The sequence below is a fragment of the Chlamydotis macqueenii genome, chromosome Z, assembly GCF_036417535.1.
Source record: "Chlamydotis macqueenii isolate bChlMac1 chromosome Z, bChlMac1.mat, whole genome shotgun sequence".
NCBI lineage: Eukaryota > Metazoa > Chordata > Aves > Otidiformes > Otididae > Chlamydotis > Chlamydotis macqueenii.
The window spans coordinates 36,674,522-36,696,800 of NC_141593.1; the positions used below are offsets into that span (position 1 = coordinate 36,674,522).

Genomic DNA, 22,279 nt, shown 5'->3' on the forward strand with positions numbered 1-22,279 from the left:
ACAAAACAATGAAACTGGGAGTTCCCTCTAAAGCAGATTAGTGCATAAGATGTAGATTAGTTTTGGCTTTTTCATTCCCCAATCCAGACACTCCTTTAATAGATCCCGCCTGATTAAACACAGTCAATGGAAAAAAAAAAAGTTAATGTACTTGCTGGATAGGAGGTATGATCTGACAGAACATAGTGAACAGAGTGCGTATCTGGATGCATATGCCTTTACAGGCACCCCATGGAAACAACAGAAACAAAGCCATTCCTGTTTTGGTAAAAGTTTCTGTTAAGGGTATTATCCTCCTTTAAGATCGGGTTTTGGTAGGAGATTTTTGGACTTTGAAAACAATGGAAGGTTATGCATGAATTAATGCAGTCATACTTTTGACATGTCTGCATTTTACTCACTTAGGACATGAAAAACAGGAGGTGTGAAGAGTTGTTCCTAATGGGCATCCAAGAATTGAGCTGGCCGTGCTGCTGTTGAAGTGACAGCATAGACACTGGGAATATAGGACGTGTGAAAAAAAGACGCATAAAGAATGGACAAGCAAGATAGTGCTGATCTTAAGGTAAGTCTGTAGAAATAGGACTGATATTTTGCAGTAGGACTGCAGGAGAAAACATCTCAGCAGTTCTGATTTCTAGAGATAACAGGATAAAGAGTACATGATAGTTATGTGGACTTTGAACTACTAAAATGTCTGTTGTAAAACACACCACACGTGTTTTCATATCGGTGAAGTGCTGGGGAATTGGGTCTGAGCATTTGCAGGATAAAAATTGGTTTATATGGCTTGGCAGAACAGATTTTTAGATCTTTGTATGAGTCTCGACTCCAGGGAAGACTGAGAATTTCTCACATCTGAAAGAAGATGAGCAGAAATTGGGAATTAAGAAAATGCTCGCAGTCAGAGGAAAATCTACACCTAGCTATGTCCCAGGCAAAGTCCAGAGCACCTGCCATGCGCTGGGATACACGTGTTTCAAGTTTCTTACAGGGTTCAGATTCATAGGAAGAGTGGGCCTGGTAACAGTGACTGGTATGTCCTATTAAAAGAACATTTCTTTATTTAATTTATAAACATTGGTGAAACTAGCAAATTGAGCTGAAAGGTTCTGTGCTGACTTAGGATGACGTACCTGACAAAATCTAATTGAAAATAATTTAGTATCTTAAAAGGTGTAGCTAGGAAAAGAACGAACATGCTGTTCATCACCTGCTGAAATTTCTAGCAGTTCATTCTGTTATTGGAAGCTGTAATGCTTTTTTCAAGGCCTACTGCGTAAGAAGTGCAACCTAAAACATCTAAAAAACCAGTGTAAGAAGCAGAAACTTAGGTTAGGCAGGGGGCTGTCAGCAGTTTTCTTGTCTTGGAAAGAATAGTTTACGTGAAACCACTGCTAAGTTTAACAGCTAATGTTTCAAAGGGCCCTGAGGCGTGCCCCAGGGCTGAGCACGCTTTTCTGCTCTGGTTTTCAGGGTGCTGCTGAGTCTGGGTGCTTGACCTGACAATGGGAGTATCTTCTCCCTGGTGCTCTCGTTGGCTCTGCTCCCAGGCTGCTGTGCTGGGACAGTGTGGTGGGAAGGCAGGGAGGAGGGCGAGCTGGGCACTGTGGAGGTAGATGAGACTCGATCAGGAAAATTAGAAATGGAGAGACCAGAAAAATGGAAGAAACATCCAGAAAGAGTAAGTGGATGGGAAATAAAGATAAAATTCCAAGGCAGGTAGGCATTAGAGCTCTCAGTGGCACAACTGAAGCCAACAAAATAAAAGAAACATTAGGCAAAAAGCAGATGAGAGGGCAGGGCGAAGAAACCAAAGAACTGGAGGCTGGGATTAATTGTAGAAAGAGAGTACATTTAGGACAAAAGAAAATGGGAGATTGAAAGGTAAGTGAGGTTTGAGAGACAAGTTGGAGGGAATACAGAAGACTGGAAACACAATGAAACTCAGAATAAAGGAAGAATGGTGTGTCCCTGCTTTTAGTCCACACTGGGTGCAGCCGGCTGTAATTGCTGCCGGTGCTTGTTTTGGTCCGATGGCTGCGATCCTCGGCACCTTGAAGGGTTCCAGCCCTGCGGGAGGCAGTGACAACTGCTGAAGGAGTGTGGAGGTTTCTCCTTAGAGTTTTCTTTGTCAGTGTGGAAAAAGTGATACAAAAGGTATACGAAGAAGAATAGGAAGATCAAGAACCTGAGGATTCAGAAGTGTGGGTTTATATCCAAATTTCATCACTTTATGAAATTTAATTGTGACACACTTGTTTTCATGCATACTGGTCGAGTTGTTCATCGTCACAAGCTGTAATCCAGTTCCTGTTTCTTTTTCACCTTTTACTCTTCACTAATGTGTTTGTTCTGTACGATTCAGGTCTTCAAGAGAGAATTGTTGGTTTCCTCTTGGACCTTCCCATTATTTATGATGAATGCTACAACCTTAATTTACGCTATGAATTTATTTTCACAAGACCCTCAAATAAGGCCAGACCTTAGAGGGGGAGCCGAGAGCCAGACAAACTCGAGCCAAACCCCGTGTGCTGAGTGTGGGACCCATGCCACCCAGGTTCTCGACCTGATGGGAGAACCGGGCAGGGTGGAAAGGGGGGCCGGGAGGGGGCTGCCCGGGGATCCCTGGGAGGGAGCCGGTACGCGGCTGTCCCACGCAGGAAAACCTCGTCTGCTGCCGTGCGGCAGCTCGCACCTTCCGATACCGGGGAAAAACAAAACCAACCCGGCCAATAAGTAACTAAAAACCGGGCGGCAAAGGGACGGCGCCCCAGGAGCCGCCGCGCCCCGCCGAGGCGCCGCCCGCCCCGCAGCCGCCCCGCAGCCGCCCCGCAGACCGGCGGGCATGGCGGCCTGGCGGGACCTGCTCTTCGCGCAGCTGGGCTCCGTCTGCCGTGGCGGCCGGGACTGGCGGGGGAGGTGCTGGCGGCCCCCGCCCTGTGCGGCGGAGGGTGAGCGCCGAGCGCGGCCCCGACCCCGCCGGGGCGGCCGCGAACCCGCCGCCCCCAAGGTGAGGGCGGTGCGGGCGGGGAGGGGAGGGGAGGCGGCCGGGGGGGTCCCGGCACCCTCCGCCCTGCAAGGGAGGCTTAGGGCCGTTCCTCCTCGGCCTCCTGCGGGCCGAAGTCCCCGCGGCCCGAGGGGGAGAGAGGGGGCTGCGTGGGGGGCGGGGGGGGCGAGGCGGCCCCTCAGCGCAGCGCGGCGTCGAGGAAAGCGCTGCTCTTTCCGGTGGGAACGGGTTGCGCTCGCCCAGTGGCGAGTGGCCCCCGAGCAGATGTGTGGGGGGCGTCGGGCTTCGTCTGGAAGCCCAGGCGGTTCGGGGCGAGAACGGACCTGTTGGGCTTACAGGAGCAGACCTCAGGGCGCAGGGGGCTGTTTTGCCAATTATGTAATGTTGTGGTAGCGGTGCTGATCCAACCCCCGTCTTCCCCCCTCCGACTTGAGTGGTGTTACACATGCACCTCTGCTTGTGCTCCTTTTGCCATGAAAGGCTGGCCACCAAAACGATTGCCCACCCTATGGGCAGTGATTCTGTGCCACGAGGTTTACAGCGGTTATGTGTAACACCTAAGAAAAATGCTTCTGGCTCTACTAAATTTTCACCTCTTTTTACCATGATGCTGGCCGGAGCCTTTCTTTTTAAATTCCAAGATGAAGCGTCTGTGATTCAGATGCTGGGGTTTTAAGAACAGAGCTCTGCCACTGTTGATAAAATTGTGAGGCTGGGTGGTGTTTCACACAGATCGTGCTGTAGCAACATCTCTAATGTGTCCATTCCTGAGATTGTTGCTGATACATGAAATATGTTTACAGTGGGATATTCATTGTATTTCTGCTTGTTATTTTTCAAAATGCACAGCATCTGCTTGTCCACTAAGAAAAAAAAATGAGCTAGTGTTTTAAGTTGTGATCACCTGAGGTTAAACCACAAACTCCTTTTCTTGGTACCAAAACGGAGCAGCCAGTGTTTAGAGATGTAGGGTATTTTTCGGGGGGCTGGGGAATTCCCAGGGGAATTGCAGTGATACCTCTAAGAATAAGCTCATACTAGTATGAGACTAAAATGACTTTAAGGAACCATCATCATTGGTTTTTTTTTTTTTTTCCTATGAAAAATATGCTCTGAAGTTGTGAAATCAGCTTACAGACTTTTCTTTGATGAGTTTATATTCTACTATAACAACTTCATTTCAAGTAGTAACAGGCTTATATAGTATTATTAAAAAACATGATAAGAAGCAAACAGGTTACGTTATTTTTGAACCTAAGTTTCCTTAATCGTTTTGTGGCTTGATGAGGGACAAATGTTGAAGCCTTCTTGGCTTTTACAAGGTCAGAGGCACAGAAATTACCCAACAGTGAATGTGCTGAAGTATATTGTCCCTGAAAGTAACCAGTATCAGGGAGAAAACTTAAGAATTGTACAGAACCATACCAGAGAAAGACATTTCTCTCTGAGCTCCACCTTCAGGTTTTTTTTTTTTTAATGTTGTAGGTCAGGGAGAAGGTAAGATCATTGTTACCTTTTTTTTTTTCCTGCCCCTCAGTTGTGACCACCTAAGTGGAAGGCAAAAAGGCATGTGGTAGTTTTAAAAGATCAGAAAATTTCTACATCTCGAAAAGGAAAATAAGGTCTCAGTAAACATCTGTCTGTCTGTGCGTGCACGCAATTTTGCAGTGCGCAGGGTACTCCACTCTGGGCTGCTGGTAATGTTTTCGAAAACTTTATTTATGTGCCTAGGTTCCAGTTTTCAAAAATGTTGTTGGCACCTAAGAGTGTAGGTCCCTGTGGGACCAGTCTAACTTTGTGTAGCTTGTGGCTGCTTTATCTATGGAGAACCTCAGGGGCTGGGCAGCTGCAGCATGTCACTTTTCTGTCATGCCAAGGAGTTCTTGTTTGCCTCTGCATAACACAGTGGCAGATGCCCAGAGATAACAAAAAACAGATTTTAATGGTTGTGGGGCCAGAATCATCCATGATTTATAGCATTGTTTTAAAGTGGGGTTGTAGTGCAGGATAGCATGCCAGGGGAATGCTGCAGCAGTGAGAAGAGAAGGTCAGTCCCTTCATGTTGATACAAGCATAGCTCGGAACACGGCTGGTGTTACAAACACAATGGCAGAGACCGTGCTGGACTGCTGTATCCCATCTACAGTGTCTGCCAGTGTGTACCTAATCTGGTTACATCTGCCGATGCTGAACAAAACTTTCCCAGGAGGAAAGTCTATGTGGACTATGTGCAGTACTTTTTCTGCCTCTTTTCCTAAATAAGTCACTCCTTCATCCTACCTTTTCACAGCTCAGTTAATCTTTATTTTTCACTCAGTAGCACCGTGTCAGCTGAAGAGGTGGGTCCCCCCACATGTGACCCCTAACAAGCTGATCGGATGCTATCCAGGCAGCTGGTAGGTCCAAGCTGGGTAACCTCATTTTTTGAGAATTGTATTAATGAGTTTGAGACTCTTCAGGCAGTTCCTGGCACAACGGGAAGCTGAGATGGCCATGATTTATCAAGTTTTGATCTTCCCTCAGTGTTGTTTCCAGACTGGCTCTATCAGTTGTTGTGTTAAGTTTCCCTGATTCTTGTAATACATAAGCATATTTCTGTGTAACATGCTAGGTGAACCCTTGTGATCCACTCTCTATGCTTTGAATCACCAGTTCTTTTTCTTTATGTTCTCACCTTTAACATTTTAACTCAGGTTTTGAGAGCTGGTCATACCTTCTCCTTCCCATCCTGAAAGAAAAACAGCCCCTTTGAGGGAGCTGTGGCTCTTGGTAAAGTGCTTAACCCTCAAGAAAGGCAGGATTTATGGAGCACTTGTCTTCATCCTTTCCTTGGGGCTGATCTTGCTTTGTGTCTCTGCCATAGTGCAGTTACTGGTATGTGCTGTTCTGAGTTGTCCAGTTCCTTCTGTCTGCTGTATGGGAACAGAAGGAGGCGTCTAAAAACAGTTTTTGGGGTTTCTTGCTGTTCTTTTCACTGGGACAGAAGCTGAGTGCTGTTGTGCTGCACGTTGATAAATACAAGTCAGAAAAAGGGGTTTTTAAAACCCACTAGTGATGTGACATCTTGTTGTTGCTGTTTCTAAATCCAATGTGCTTGGGTTACTAATTAAATGAATGCTTCTGTTTTTCTCTGATTATTAAGTCTTCTTGATGAGAACTGAGTTTGGCCCTCTTCAGCGTTGTCAGTAATGATGAAGCTGCACAGGAACCATGATGGGGCAGACGCTCATCTCCCAGCCCTTGGTGGTTTCAGGTGTAATGGTCTGGAACTTGGTAAACGGCCACAGCTGCGCCTTGGTGCCAGCCCTATGGTGTCAAAAAATAACATGTTTTTATTATAAAAGTGGTTTCCTAGCTGCCGTGTTCTGCTAGGGCTTAGACAGAGGCGACAAGGGACTCAGTCATGTCCGTATCAGGTTGTGATTGTAGTGTCAGTTGGGTTAGGCTGCATTGCTGAGGTTGGACTGCAGATATAAATTTTTACCAGCCTGGCTGGGGTGGGACGATCCCAAGTTTGATCACAGCCCTACTGCTATAAACAAATGGATTTGTTTACATTTTATTGGTGCAATTTAATCCCCAAAGAGGGGTAGAGGAGCTTCTACTAGTCCATCCCAAGTGCTTTTGAAATATATCTGTCCCTCCGCCTGCCGGCTCACCAGCATTTTGGAAAGGCTGAGTGGTGGTGCTGTGCAGCCTCAGCCCTCTCTGCAGGCTCACCCTGTCCCTGCAGCTCCCTCCTTGCCCCAGCTCCGGCCCTTCCCTCACCCCTCATGCTGGCACAGCTCACGAGACCCTCCGAACACGGATGCAACTGGGCGGCTTGGTGAGCAGGAAGCACTCCCGGGAGGCTGGGTGGGCTTTGGGGTGAGAGGAGTCGGCAGCGGGATGGAGGAGAGACCGTTTCGGTTGCAGGGCAGCATTGCCTGGGGGCACAGCCTGGCGTGGTGGGGAACAGGAGTCGCAGCCCAGCTCGGTGCCAGAAGGGCAATGATGATGGCTGCCCAGTCGTCCCATTGTGCCCAGCATAAACAGCAACCAAAGCTGCTCCTTGCTTCCCGGCCCCGGGGGAACCCCAGCCTTTGGGAATCCTTTTGGCTGCTGTTTCAACCTCCAGTGCAACAAACGAGGTGATGAGGCTGGTGTCGCAGGATGCCTCTTCGGCACACGAGGCCGAAGGCGCAGAAAGGCCCAGTGAAGAGCCCGAGGCCCCGTGGCCAAGGGGCAGGAGAACGTTTCTGTTCCCGCAGTCCCTGGCGGCTGCTCCCAGGCTGTGGCTGGCTCCTCTTCCAGCTTGGTCAAGGCAGCTGTCTGTGGGTCTGTGGCATCTGGTGGGTTAATGATGTGACTTCACATTTAAAATCAAGACAGCATGGAAAAGGAAAGCTTTTTTTTTTTTTTTATGTGGTGGGCTGGGCAGAGCCAAGGAGAGTGGTAAGCCATGGCTGGGTGGGAGACGCAGAGGTGGGACCCTACCTTCAGCCTCCAGAAATCATCCGAGCTGTGCTCCCTCTCTCTTTGGAAAATGGGATTTCAGTCCTGTGTCAGTCTGCCTGCTTTGCAGAGCGTGCGAGGGCTGCTGTAGGCAGCTGTCAAGCCCATGAAGATTTTGTTGCTGTTGTGAAACAAGCAATGGAGCAAAAAGAGCAATACTGACAGGTGTGTCAGTGGACAGTCATGTGGCTGCAGAGTTGAGCTGTGTGGGCCGCTCATATCCTTTGAACGTCATAGTATTACAGTTTAATACAGATTGCTATCTTATTGGGGCCCTTCATGCTTCCTTCGACTGAATTTTGCAAGCTGCATTTGTTTTCCACTTTAGATACTTTTGATACATCTGGTCTTCAGAGAGTCACCTCTCTAGTCAATATTAATCCCTGTGCTGTGAAAATACAAAACAAAAGCAAGCCCTGAAATTTTCCAGCAGATGATTTCCTTGTCTTCCTCCTCCTGATTTAAACTGGGAAGAGCTTTGTCCCTTATAATTTTGAACCCTTTAATGGAGGAGTGCATTTGTAACAGCAGTGAGTGGTTGACCTCTGTGATTGCTCAGTGCAGGGTAGGTGAGACCCGGTTTCAAGAACAGCAAGTTGAGCACTTTGCTAACATCAAGAGCTGAAGAAAGAAGCAGCACTGACTTCCATTGATCCCAAAGTGGAAATCTGAGCAAGACTGAAAGCATTATATTGACTCGCTGAGTAACACACCTGAAGCATCACTTTCTTATGGTTGCTTGGATTTTCAGTTCTTTAAAATGACTTGCAATAAGGTCGTTTCAAAGGGGACATGTAACTTGCCTTGAAGTTGTGGGATTTTCTGTTTATATCACATTAGTTAATAAAAGACCAAATGCTTGATTTTCTTTGGGATATGAATGGTACTACTGACTACTGACTTCCAAAATATTGTCAGTGAGACAGGCAGGAGTGTCTATTAAGGAAACCCTGCAACCTTTGTCTCCCAAAGATATACAGTAAAATAAGGCCATTCTTATATTTAAGGATTTATCATAATTGGCAAATATAGTTTGGATTAATTTGCCATTTCTTTCTCTATTATTGGTGCCTGCTCTGGTTTGCCAAAAGTATTGTGTATCTTTTATAACTTATTCTGTGATTTGTACTGTTTTCTATCAATTAAAATTGTTAGATGATATCTTTCTGTATCTTTATGTATGACTAGCTTGTTGAATAATCCACATTTTATGCTGATCATTGAATTTACTTTATAAAAGGAGATGATATACAGTATTTTGTATTCTGGCAATGTAAGACAAATGTCAGCTTTTAGCAAGGTAGCCGCCCATCAGCTTTAAGCACAGATTTTTTTCTTTGCCTGTATGTGCCACAGTTCTGAAACAGCCCAATCCAAACTTTCTCAACAATCACCATGCTTCTAGAGCAGTGGGTTTTGGAGTATTTTAGACAGAAGGCCGAATTATGTTTCATGTCACAGAGACATTTTGTCATTTCCGGTTGGGAAATGGACAGAGGAAACCTGTTTTTAAGTAATTTGCAGGTGTTTAATGCCAATGTAGGATTTTTAGCAATGCTCTTACGACCTGTTTCAAGGATAGGGCTGAGAAAAATAAATTGTGATTTGAGATTTCTTATGTTTAGTTTGTTTACAAAAGCCTGGGCTGTTGTCAGGAATGTTAAGGTGAGGGCCTCTGTGGCCTTTCCCATCCAGTCCAGTGCCATGGGCTGGACAGGGGAACAGGACAGGAGGACAAGCGAGCCTGCTTGGACCTTCCAGCTGCAAACCAGGGGTCCCTCCACCCTGAGCTGGGCGTGCTGTTTGATGTCTTTTTCCAAAACACTACTTGTTCAGGGATAGCAGAAAGGCTTGATTGATTAGTTAATAAAAAACTAAATAATAATGAATTAATTAAAGACCTAGTCTTTTAGACTGGACTGAGCTTTCCATCAGTTGTCTAGCTCTGTGCTCCATGGGTCAAGCCAGAGCTGCTTTGACAGGGAGACAACTTTGTATTTAGTATTCCCTGCATTCTGTAGTCATGACCCTGCTGCTATTTGTGTTCAGAAATATTCTTCCAATTGTGTTGCGTGGTCTACTCTGAGATGAGAACCAGTATGTTGGAAAGCCCATTACAGTCAAAAGATTTTTCTTTTATTGGCTAAGTTTGGGATCAAAATATTGGAAACATTTTTACGAGCCTTTGATGTAGGGCTCCAATCCAGAACAGCACTTAGGCATACATATTTGGCTTTTGACTGCAGCTGATTAAATGTGAAAGAAAATGCCATAGGACTCTGCTGGTTGAAGGCTGAATTTATGTATTTCTGAGAAGCTGACATGCTCCATTTGTGCTAAGGAAAATAACCTAAAATCTCTCTTCAGTATGACTGAAGATTTTTTAAAAGTTCCATTATCCCTCTCTGGCTTAGGTCTGCATTTATCGTGCTAGCACAGGTGACTTCTCTTCTGTTAGTGTAAGTAGGGTATCTGTGAGTGTCTGAGAATACTTTACAGTGGGTGTGTTTGAATTAATCAGTAGGGAATAATCACAGAAATTCTGCGGTGACCTGGAATGGTATCTTGTCTTTAAAAGGGGAAACTAGAGAAACTTTTCAGTGCTTCTGAATCAGCAGTCTGGTGCAAAGGCAGTTTGAGATTAACTGATAATTGTCTTGTAGTTGGGCATGGTGAACTGGTGAACAACAATGGAAGCATTCAAATGAAATCATTTGCGCAATATGTTTGTAAGTCTTTTTGAAATGTAGTGATGAAAATTTTCTTGCCAATTCAGTTACTTACAGTGCAGTATTTCCACAGATGCGCAGAGTCCTGAACACTTGGGCAAAGGAGTAGGTCGGAAAGACTGGGAAAGCCAAAGATGCTAGTTAGTAACAGATGTACTGATAAACTGTAGTCATGGAGGTGAGGGGAACCACAGCATGTCTGTGTTACAAAGCCAGGCTGACAGCGTAGCCTGAACACAAGGAAATTCTAGAAGCCCTGAGAGTTTGTTTGAAAACTTGACATTGGGTTCATATTTTATTGCATATGACCCTGGAGTTTTACAATGCTCTTCTACCCTACGTGGATCCAGAGTGGTGTTCTGTGTTACAATCGCTTGTTATATTACTTCATACCATAAGCATGCATGTAATGGATGCTGAACCAGAAAGTTCCTGCCCTGAAAAGCTTGTACAAGACAGCCTGTTAAGTTGGAAATCTCTTTAATGCTGGCAGTAATTTACCAGTTGCCATGGGATGCAGAAATACTGCTGAAGTCCTGTTTATCACTTAAGAATTATTATGCATAAAATGATGATACCTGCAAGTCTACCTTAGCTTTTATAGCTCAGGAAGAATTCCCAGGGGTAAGAGTTCAGGAGATACCAATGTGCTTATAGGCTGAGCTCTTGTGAAATAGTCTTGAGTGTTAGCTTACAAGAGCTCTGGCTGCATTTCAGGTATCTAATGTTCTTGCAAGTGGCTTGCTCTATGTGTAGTTAATTTTTAAAAGGGTTTAAGATATTTTAGGACACTGTACTGAATGCAGAGGCTTGGTTCTTGCAGTGGCTGTAATAAGGGGAAGTTCTTCTTTTGCTCTCCTGACGGTGTATTTGAACAAGGGTTGGTCACACACTGCCCTACACTGACTTCTCACACATATGCTTTCACCTGAAAATGGTATCTCCCTCCTTTCCAGGCACTGAAAATTAGTTTTGGATCTTTTGGGTGTTTCTAATTCCTGCTATCGGCAGTAAAGGTTTTTTACAGGTACTGTATAACTATACTGGAGTCCTGAGGCAAATCCATTAGCCCCAGGGTTATCTATTGGTATTTGAAGAGTATTAGCTTTCATATAATAATTTTAGGGGTAACAAATAATTTCTTAACTGGAAAAAGAGTAATATGATGTGTAACTATACTTTTTCTTTTCCAAGGATTCTGCCAAACCTGCTCAGCAATGCAAAAATACTGACTCTGATGGTTAAGATCTTTAGGAAAACCAAAATTCTTGAGAAGTGACATAGAAAAGTGATTGTGGGTAGTGGATTCAGGACACTCAGTGTGTGCAGAGCTATGGTATGGTGCTTGGCCGCACTTTTCAGCTGATGAAGTAGTGTTTTGGCTAAGACACAAGATAGAAATTACTACTCTCTGTTACTGGTACAAATTTGTTGTGGTTTCAGTAAGCGACTTATAACTTGATTGTTCTGGCTAGTTTCCAGCACAACTGTACTTTGCCTAAATGAACTACCCTGCTATTTAAACTGACTAGTCATTATTTGATTTCTCATTATCTGCCCTTGTCTGGATCCACAATGTGTCATTAAAGACAGTGGCTGCTGTTTTGTCCAATAAATCGTTGTCGTTTCAGTAATGGATGAAATTACTCTGACACAGAGATGTGTGCCTTTTAATTTCCTTTTTCAGGGAATTGAACAGTGTCCGGAGCAGTGTGCTGTTTCATTAGAAGATGTGTGTATCTGTGCCTTTCACACCAAAGGGGACATAAGTACAGCTAATGGTACTAAAAATTTGTTGTTTAGTATTGGCAGTGTAACCTAGTTTTCCTGAGTTTGGTACTCAACCAATGAAAAGTGCTTATTGTCTGATCTTGAAGGGGCTGAATGTTTCTTGCAGATCTTGGTTTAGTAAAGCTAATTCCAGAGCAGGACAAATGCACATTAGCCTCTGCTTATCGGTGTTTAATTGGTGCAGTGCATCTAAAGGCTTTGACTCTGGCAAGTCCTTTACAAGGGGGTGGGGTGGGCTGGGGCAGAAGAAAGCAACAGCAAAAATTGAAGCATTCACCTGTTTGTGCTGGATGGGTGGGTGGTGAAACCAGTGTGGGCACCAGTACAGCAGGTGATTGCAGGGCTACGTTGCCCCATCCTCTGAGACAGGTGATCCAAACACTGTGTACCTGCTCGGTGACCCCGGCGGGACGGTGGCATGGTCACTCGCCTCACTGATGGCACCCCTGGACTCTGGAGGACAGATTACCTCTGTGCTAGGCTGCATTTTTAGGTTTTGTTGGCTGTCACTCCCCGTCAGCAAGGATTTGAAAAAAATTAGTGGTGCAGATATTTCTGTAAATTGTATGCTCTGATATCTTTCTTTACTTCTGGAAACATTAATTTTTTAACATTACTTATGTTTAACCAAATTTGACCTGACAGTGTCCCTTTAATACTGTATTATGCAAGGATCTCAGACATTAAAGATATTGGAGAAGTGATTAAAAGCAATTTTCTAAAAACTACTCATGTGCCTTAAATTTCAGAGCCAAACTCTTGCCACTCCATTGACTAAATCAGTCTAGAAATCTCCAAAGCCTCTTCTGTGGCAGGGAAGTACAAGCAGCAATCCTAATCCTCAAACTGGCGAGAAATGAGAAGGCAAAACTCCCAAACAAAGGTTTCAGCACTTTCTGGAAGGAAAATTGGAAGGAAAATTTCAATAGAAACTTGGCTTCAGGTCTTCTGTGTATCAGAACAGAAATTTTCCAGTCAGAAGGAGCACATAGGTGTATTTTTGTCTCCTTTAGGGTTTTGTGGTCGAAAGGATACAGGTTGATGCTGGCTGAGGTGTATGTTACTCACTGTAGTGATAGGAGAAATTTTAATTTGTTGTTGAAGTTTAATTAAATGATGACAGTTTTGAAATCTTAGCTAGAGTTTTATGGAAGGAGCTATACGTGTTACACAGGTCTTTTATAAAGCTAAGAACCAAGAGGAAACAAACGGCAGTTCAGAAGTCTCCTCTTTTTATTTTTACTTGCCCAGCCCTGAAGTCATGGATGACTGGAAAAAGCATGAAGGTTTAAGACCCTTTTCCTGATTATACAATTAGCTTGGAAACCTAAGTAACAGTTTAGATCAAGAAATGAATGTTATTGTTATGGTGTAAATTTTACAAACTAAGTGAAATTTTCCCTTTATATAGCATTAGGAATAATAGTAAATGTGTTGCATCTTGCAGCATTTCGGTTTTGAAATGTGTACGTCACAAGATGAAAACCAGTGATATAGTCTTTTTTTTTTTTTTTTTTTTTGCTGTGGCTGATTGGAATGTCAATATATGTATTTTTACATAGTACCATCTGTTCAGAAACTTCATTAAAGAAAAAAATGGTGGAATTTGCAAATGATATTTTTTTGCTATATTCACGTGCTTGTCATTTGAGATGAAAGTAAATGTTAAAGTTACAAACTTCGTCAGGGTCATATACTGTTGATACACTATCTAAGTACTGCTTTTTTAGGTGTAAAAATTACAGGAAGCAAGGAGGTGAAAGGGCACAGCATAGGCAATACTCCAGCAAAGGCCCTATGTAAATAAGCAAAGATTAATGTTGAAATATCTGTATGGGAAGGTATTATGTTTCTTTGCAGGGCAGGGTGAAAACTCCCAGTATTGTATCAATTGCAGTTTGAAATGTCGTTTTCAGTCCTATTTACTGAGAATCCTGAAGTGAAGTGAACTGAGATGAGTGTTGCGCTGGGGTCGTCTCTGTGCCACTGGTGAGGTGCATCCTTGGTGCTTCGCGATTCAAAGGCCAAATAAATATAATAGTGATCTTGTTCATCTGAAATAAATGGGAATTTTGTCAATGACTTCTATAGCAGCAAGGTTAGATGCAGGGCACATGAACTGAAGCTGTAGGGTTTTTTTCCATTGGCTTTGTTAGACCTTAAGCCCAACCCACTGTGACCAGAGAGGCATGATCAGCTGTGGCACGTGTTGGTTGCTGCCCATACTGCCTCAGTTGCAGAAAAACACAGGTGCTTTCAGACCAAGTTGAAAAAGGATTAGAAAAATATTCAGAATTCTAAGCTTTAATATTTTTGTCTTAATGCCCGGCTGCCCTCCAAAATCTAAAAAAAAAAGATAGTTTTTTAAAACAAGATATGTTTTTTAGGAGAGAGCTTAGATGTTCAAAAAGCTGATAGTAGAGAGGACACTTTTTCATGTCCCATATTAGGTGGTGTAACTTCAACTCACACAGTGTATTGCCATCCCTGAGTAGTGTAAGTTTCGTTTTGTTTTGTTTCGGAATAACCACACCAAAGAGCTATTGTGTGCCAGGTGACCTCTCCCCTCTATAAAATTATTGATTTGTGTTTTATCTTGTATTGTGTGGCTTTATGATAAGGAACACTGAGCTTTGGAGATAAAAACTTCTTTGACACCCCTTTTCAAGTGTATTCACACATGGAGGAGCAGAGTGCCAGTGCCTTGCTCAGCTGGCAGCGTGTTTTGCAGCTGGTGCCTAGGCTGCTGCAATGCTTCCCTGTTGCACTGGGCTGTGTCAGTGCTGGCCTTCACACCTGGAAAGATACCCAGGTAACGCTTGATCTCCAGAATATGTCATGCTGGAGGTAAAGTAGCTCAAGGGAAGCTACTTGAGACAGTGCAATGCCAACAACTTGCTCAAAATTACTTTGAACTACTAGTGCTCTTACTAAATTAAACTGACAGCAGCTGGATGTTGTTGTTCTCTGACAAGGCTGAGCATGTTGCCTCAGCAAATGCTGTGAGGCTTGTCAACCTCATGGCCACTCTGTCACACCCTTTCCTGTTAGTGACAAGTTTTAGTAAGGTTTATTCTTATCTAAGGCATCCCATAACATAAAAAGATTTTTTGTTCCCGAGTTCTGAGTGAAAACTAGTTACCATAATTAGTAACAGGTTTCAGAAAAATCAGGGTGCCAATGTATTGTAATATTAGAAACATTTCACTGTTTTGCTTGGTAGCTCAAACAACTAGAATAAAGTGGTTTAGGAAGCATGAAACAATACTTGATTGCTAATGAGAATACTACTGGAAGGTTTTCGAGAGCAGTGTGTAGCTGCCTTCAGGTAACTAAATTTATTTAACTGTTTCCAAGGTTCTTCTCTGGATTTAGTTTTTTGCACCTTGTCTTCAGTTGGTCTCTTTCTGAGAGAATGAATTTTCTTGCGTGCCCATGCTCCGTCCAGCCCTGAGGGTCTTCCATGCTGTTAGTCCTTCATTTGAAGCTCAACCAGACACAATTCAATTAGTTGCTCGCAGAAGAATATGCGTGCACACCAATACCAGCAAACTGCTTTTTAATGATCTCTTTCATCTTTGTCAGTGGGAGCCTGTTTCAGAGTACTGTAAAACCAAAGGTACAGCTCCCCATTAGTCTTGGTGGAAGCTTGGTCCCCGCCTGCAGAGGAGATGATAGTTCACTCAGGTAGCTCGTTGCCCTCCGTAACTGCGTGACTGGCTGGGAGATTATGCGGGAATGTTTCGGGATATGAAGCTGAAGTAAAAAAAACCTCTAGCAAGTCTGCTTTATTAATAATCATAATTCCATTCAGGAGATAAAAGAGAGGTATTCTCTTTTATAAGAATTATTACTGAACTCCATGCATAAAATGCTCCCAGCAGCACTCTTAATAAGTTGAATTACTGACATTCTCATGAATCGAATTCTTTTATTTTTTATTTTCTCCTTTTTTAAAAAAAAAAAACAGGACCCTACTGTGCCCTGTCCTAGAGAGCTTGCTGTCTCTTTTTAAGGTAGACAGAGAGTGAGATGAACATGAGAAACAACGAGACAATAATTTTTGGTATAATTGTATTTGCTCTTTATGATAAAATGTCTGTCCCTTGCATGTTTCATTGTGGGTGTAGTTCCCTTTCATCACAAGAAAAAATAATTTCCTTCCAGTATTTCCTAAATTCAGTCCTAGAGATTTCAAGGTTCAGCATCCAAAAGTTGAAATTCCTTTCAGGGAATTTGATCCTGATAGACCTGAAGAGAAAGAGATTCAAGGACTCCCAGTAAGATTCTTTGAAAAAAAAATCTGTGTACCACAATGACTGTTCAGTTTACTCAGCTGCAACAGGCTTTGCTGAGACAGTTTCCACTATCCCAGGAGGCTGGTGGAAAAAACTCACCTGACATACACTCCATATGCTAGGTCTAGGCTTTAGTCCTGGTTTTGCATTTCATTGTAGTCCTAGTTTAGCAAACATGCAACCAGGATCAATCTAGTCTTAACTTTTTTAAGTGTCATAGAAGAAGGAATCAACTGATTCTTTCAGGTAAAAATAAAATCTTGCCTTTTTTAACACTTACAGTTTTAGTAAGATTGCTATTTGCTGGTCTTCTGGCAGAAGGGAAGTGCAGTCCTTTGAGCAGTTCTGATTCATCCTTACCACTTCCTCTATTGTACATGTGTTTGACAGATCCTTTAAGTAATTTCCATGTTTTTTAGTGAAGGGTGGGAGTGAGTTTTAATATTGATCTTTCTGTGGAGGTGTGTAAATCCTGAGGGTGAGGGGCTAGTCCTAGGGCTAGGACTGTTCAGAGCTGTAGCTTCAGCTTACAGTGTTTGGGTTCAGCTGACATCATGATGTCAGTCATTCTGAGTTGTGTGTTATGTGTATACAGCCATGTAGACGTTATAGTGCAGTTCTTGGCATTATGTTCTTAAGTTCAGGAATACGATTACATTTGAAATGTCTTTTCAGTCCCCCAAATCTTGGATTGAAGAGGTCTTCAGTAAAAGAGAATGTGCACACATCATTCCCAGTTCAAAAGACCCTCACAGGTAAAACAATGAGTTTCACTTTCTTTCTGTAAGACATTTAGAAAGAATTAGAATATTTTTTTTTTATGGGCGTTGTGTGTAGTTTGGATGAAGTTCTTTGCAGTTTTGCAATGCCCCAGTTGGGGATTGCTGATGTTTATTGGTTTTCATAGATCCTGTCACCAGTACATTTTAAATGAGACTGTTCGTTTGAAATAGAAATTCTCAACAATTGACCTTCCTAGGTTTCTTGGATGTGTAGCTCTCAGTTCAGTAATCAACTGAGATTAAGTTACATGGAGTTATGGCTGCACAGGAATTCTTAATCCTGTATCACCATTTTCTCCCTTCCTCAGAATAATGCCTGCTGCTGATCACAGTCTTCTGAGACAGAGGTTTCTGCTCAGGCTGGTGTAGACTGTGAAAAGAGTAAGGAAAATATAAAATCCTCAACCTGTGTTTTAGGACATGAGAAAGCACACATAATTTGGCATTCCAGATTGCATATCTGGTGGATGATGTTGCCTAAATAAACTACATGAGATCACATTCTGAGGATGTAAGCTTGCAATTTTGATCATGTTGTTTTGAACACATGCATAGTGTAAAGCAGGTAAGACAGATAACTCATCCATGAAATGCAGATTCGACACACAGTCTGAGATGTAAAGTGCCAAACAAATCACTGAAGTTACCCGGTACATCTTCCAGGGGTGAGTGCAGAAGAGCATAGCTTTTAATGCTGTTGAGAATTTTTTCACAGGTGAATTAATGTTTTATGGATGCCATTGCTGATGTTTTCTTTTATACAACCATATGTTTATTATCTGTCTTCTATCACAGGTGTCCTGCAGGATGCCAGGTGTGCCAGAATTTAATCAGGTAGGAGTGCATGTATATCTATTATTTTTATAATCACCTAAAGTTAGTGATGGGCGTTCCTACTCAAGGAACTAATGACAACAAAAATAATCTTCCTCTTATAGTGTCAGAGCAGCATATTGTGGGGTTTTGCTGGAGAATGTTCAGCATAAATCTGGGTAAAATAAACTGGCTTTTAATTTGTTTTCAATAGAAAATTTTATCCAAATACTTTGTTTGGATGAGCTTGTCTTAATCTTCTCCTGAGGAATGAAAGGCAGAAATGTGCCTTTAAATGGGAGACAATTCCAGCTATATCCTGGGTGATGTGAAGGAGAGTGAGATGAAAGCAATGGACAACAGTAAGAATTATAGAAAGAGGGAGAACAAAATAAAAGGAGAAGAAAGAGGGTAATAGAAACATCCCTGATGATCTTAAGATTTTTTAATCTTCTTTACAGTGAGTGTGCTGATACTGTACATTTATGATAAAAAATTATCAGTTGTTGGAACAAAATTGTTAACTTTTCTTAGCATTTGTTTTGTGTTAAAGGCCTCTGAAGGCTGAAGCAACAGAAAAAAAAAGGAGTTTTGGATAATTAACAATTAGGAAGCTGGTGCTAACTAGTCCTGCCACCTGCATGAGCATGATTATTTGCTTTTTCATTATATTTCACATTTTATTTTGCTTCTAAGATTTAAGTGAAACAAGAGTCATGTTTTCCAAATCGCAAGTAAGTTACTCCTTGAAATCAGATCACTGTAAATGGCAGATACACAGAATGGTGTTGGCCTTGTAAGGCAAATGATCTGTGTGGTGTCTGTTCAAAAAGGGACAACTCCCTCAGAGGGAATGGTCTTGTGTTTCTTTTACTTTAGAGCAGAAGAATAGAGATTCAAAGATTTTTGCAGCTGTTCTGGAATTAGAAATGCAGGGAGGATTTTAATGCTTCCTGCTAACCTGTGGGTACCCAGGTGGGTATCTAAGCTGAAGTTAACTTGTGCCTCAAAATATGGTGGTTCAATCCCATCTAAATAGAGACTGCAGTGGTTCTGCAGTGTTCCCCTTTCCCCCTACAGAGTGACCATGTTGTTACTTGGTCTGGGAAGCTCATTGGTATGAAAATTGACCTGGAGGAGTGGAAAACCAACCAAGATTAGCTTTCTGCAATATCAGTCTCCTAATCAAACCCAGTTTAGCGGCATGCATGTGAATACTACAGTGGGAGAGGGAGGAAGAGAAACTGGAAATGTGAAACCCACAGAATGGGTTTGTTTTTTTCTTTCACCTTTCTCTGTAAAGACATCCTGTAACTTTGTGGATTTTTTATCTTGTAGTTGTTTCTTTCACTTTTCATTGAGCATTTTCATACTGTTTAAATTCATATGAATCCTATTTATTGGTCTGTCTATATATGCAGAATGTGTGTGGCTGTCTGATGTTCATTTCAGTCAACCATTATCTTGCAAGTACCTTTTCCCAAATGTTAACTGCTAAGGTGTACCCGGAGCTTTGTTCTAGGAGAATTTTTCTATTCCTAACACGGGGAAATAGTTTTCACATGAGTATTATGACTGGTTATATTGTATTTATTAGATCAGCGATTAAACATGTTTTGGGCCTCCTGAGATCTGTAATTTTCCACAGTAGTCCAAAAGTGATGTGAGTGTACTTGATGCCTGCTATAATTTGACCTAATATCGCAGGCAAATGAAATCTGTTAATGATTTCTTACTTGCAGAGAAATGCCAAAGTTTGCAAACAGTTTATGCATAGGTTATGCAACTATTTGCTAATACTAAGTGGAATAACTTCATTTAGTAGTTCCTAATCAAATTTTTTTTTTTCCTGACATTTACTCCTCTTAACCTGGAGTCCCCCCAAAAAGCAAGCAGAAAAAAACTGGAGCAAGGAGGCTGATAGCTCAGCTGTAGAGAAATGTGTCCTCTGAAGACAATAATAAAAGCAAAACTATTTCTTTCTTCTGGTCCTTCCTTTGAGGTGTGCAGGAAGAGTCTTAAAAAGTATAATCGTTGGTCTCATGCTCTTTGTGGGCAGATCTTATTCAAATCTGCTTCCCTTGTGCTTTCTGCTTTGCAGCTATGTTGCTCTGAAACACTTTAGTTTAGATATGTCTCTCTAGCAAGTCTAAATGTGGATTCCAAGTCCACATGTTATTTGACAACATGATGTCAGCAATGATCTTCCATTTGTGTTGATACCTCACAGTCTTCTGAAGCAGTCATGTAATTGTATCTCTGTAAGTGATTCAGGGTGACTGGCTTATTCTTCAAGTTGCAGCTTGAATACTTCTTGTTTAGTTCATGAGCCTTAACCTATCTTGGTTTGCCTATGAGGAGGTGAAATTATAACGGGTTTTGCTTCTGGGGTTATCAAAAAGAGGTCCCTAGATCAATAGTTTGTTTCAGCAGCTCCTGTGGCCCCTCTGCCAATCCCTGTTTTTTTTTTTTTTTTTCCTGCCACCACCACAGTGCAAATCGTTGTGGAGCCATGCAGTGAGCCAGGCCAGGCAATACTTCTGGTTAGAGTATAAAAACCCCTCTGTGAGGCTTTCCCCCCCCCAGGCTAGATCACTTCCTCATCATTTTTCCAGGATTCAGTTGTGAGCATGTCTGACTTCTTTCTGAGAAGTCACTGTATTTCTGTAATATCCTACTATTTGTCTCGGTTAGGGAACAGATATAGGTGGTCCAGGTTAGCTAATCCATGCTGAATTAGCATTACAAGAATTTGGGTATTTTCAGTAGTCCTTATTGCCTTCTGACTTCTGGCTAACCATCATTGTACATGTGACAATAGAGCTCAAGTCTTTTCTACAGTACTAGGCTTCTACAACTCTTTGGTTCTCCACTGAATAAGATTGTTTAATAGAGTTATTCATTCCTCAAGAGTGTGGGAGGCTTCCTTCTCCAGTCTGCTTTTGCAGAGCATTGAATCAGTCAAATGTAATTTGCCTGTGTTGAAAAACTGGAGTGCAAACATAATTTCGTGGTTTCTTGGTACCAAAAAGTGCCTTTCTAAAGCAGTTCACTTCCTTAATTTGCTTAGGGTTATTTTGGAGTTTATTTTTGTTTGTTTGGTTTTGTTTTTGTTATTTTTACTCTGTTTCTCTCACCAGTTAGTTCTCAGTTGCCTTCACAGAAAACTCTCTCCCTTTCTGAATGTACCTGGGTTTTGCAGATGTTATTTACATCTAACCTGCCCCTAGATCCACAGGTACGTCAGAGTCCCAAGGCAGTAATTGAGTTTGGGTTGTTGGAGGTTGTTTGGTATCTTAAGAGACTAAAAAGGAAGAATTTATCTCCATTTACCAGGATATATTAACTTCTGAAATGTCTAAACGAAAACTGGACTGTCAGGTGTCACTGTGAGTTAGGCTGAAGTTAATCCTGTAGAAGAGACTGGAGCCTGTCAGAGCCTGTATGACAGTACTACTGGTTGAGTTTGGAATCTGGGTTATTCGTGCAGTTGCAAACCTTTAATGCTAATTGAGCTTCTGCTAGATTTTCCTTAACATTGCATTTCAGTCCATTTATTTTGTATATTCACTTTGCTGGCATCCAAGGGTTAGTATAAAGATCACCCTGAAGTTCTATCTAGACTAAGGATTGCTCCTTTCCTCCTGATTAATGATAGAAAGATCCTCCTGATCTTTCTTCAGTACCTAGAATAACCTGGGGTAATAACCATAGCAAATTTTCGTGTCCGAAGATACTCCTCAGAAATTTCACATAGGAGACCAGTAAATCTGAGCTGCATTGCTTGGGTCAGAATTGCTCTATGGGACTCTGAAACTGTTACAGTCACTCAGAATCACAGCATGGCTGGTGTTGAAAGGGACCTTTGAAGATCATCTAGTCCAACCCCTCAGCTGGTATTAGTGTTCCTCAGGTAGAGAACAAACTCTGTATCCAACAAAATGTATTTTTGATTTAATTCAATGTCATTTTGTCATTTGGGAGTTTTTTTTTCAGATGACTTAATTTTTATTATATTCCTTGTCAGCAAGCTACGATATCCTTCTTTGTAGAAAAACTGGGCTATTCTGATGAACATTCTAGAATTACATGCAAGTGTGTTTGATATAAAATAATATTTTTATTTTTAATGTGAGATGTTGCTGTGGACGGCTGATCGGAGATCACCCAGGAGTAGACTGTAGCTGGTCTGTTTGTCAGGCTCCCCCACAGAGAGATGATGGAGAATGGTCTGTGCAAAACCACACAAAGACAAGTCCAACAGATGCATTTGGTACAATCAATTTTCAAGATGGAGATCACACTTACCATGCGAAGGTAATAGATACTGGCTTTATAATTTCGGCATAAGTAAGACAAAAA

The 22,279-nt window shown here is 42.3% G+C and overlaps 1 protein-coding gene across 1 annotated transcript in view; it reads left to right on the top strand.

The window, feature by feature from the left end:
* Positions 1–2,848: 2,848 nt before the first annotated feature.
* Positions 2,849–22,279, top strand: part of TRPM6 (transient receptor potential cation channel subfamily M member 6) — an 83,163-nt gene continuing 63,732 nt past the window's right edge. Inside the window, exons 1-4 of the mRNA XM_086769878.1 lie at positions 2,849–3,013; positions 16,998–17,077; positions 17,900–17,938; positions 22,054–22,234. Coding sequence (XP_086626004.1) covers positions 2,849–3,013; positions 16,998–17,077; positions 17,900–17,938; positions 22,054–22,234 — 465 coding nt within the window. The remainder of the gene's footprint in view (positions 3,014–16,997; positions 17,078–17,899; positions 17,939–22,053; positions 22,235–22,279) is intronic.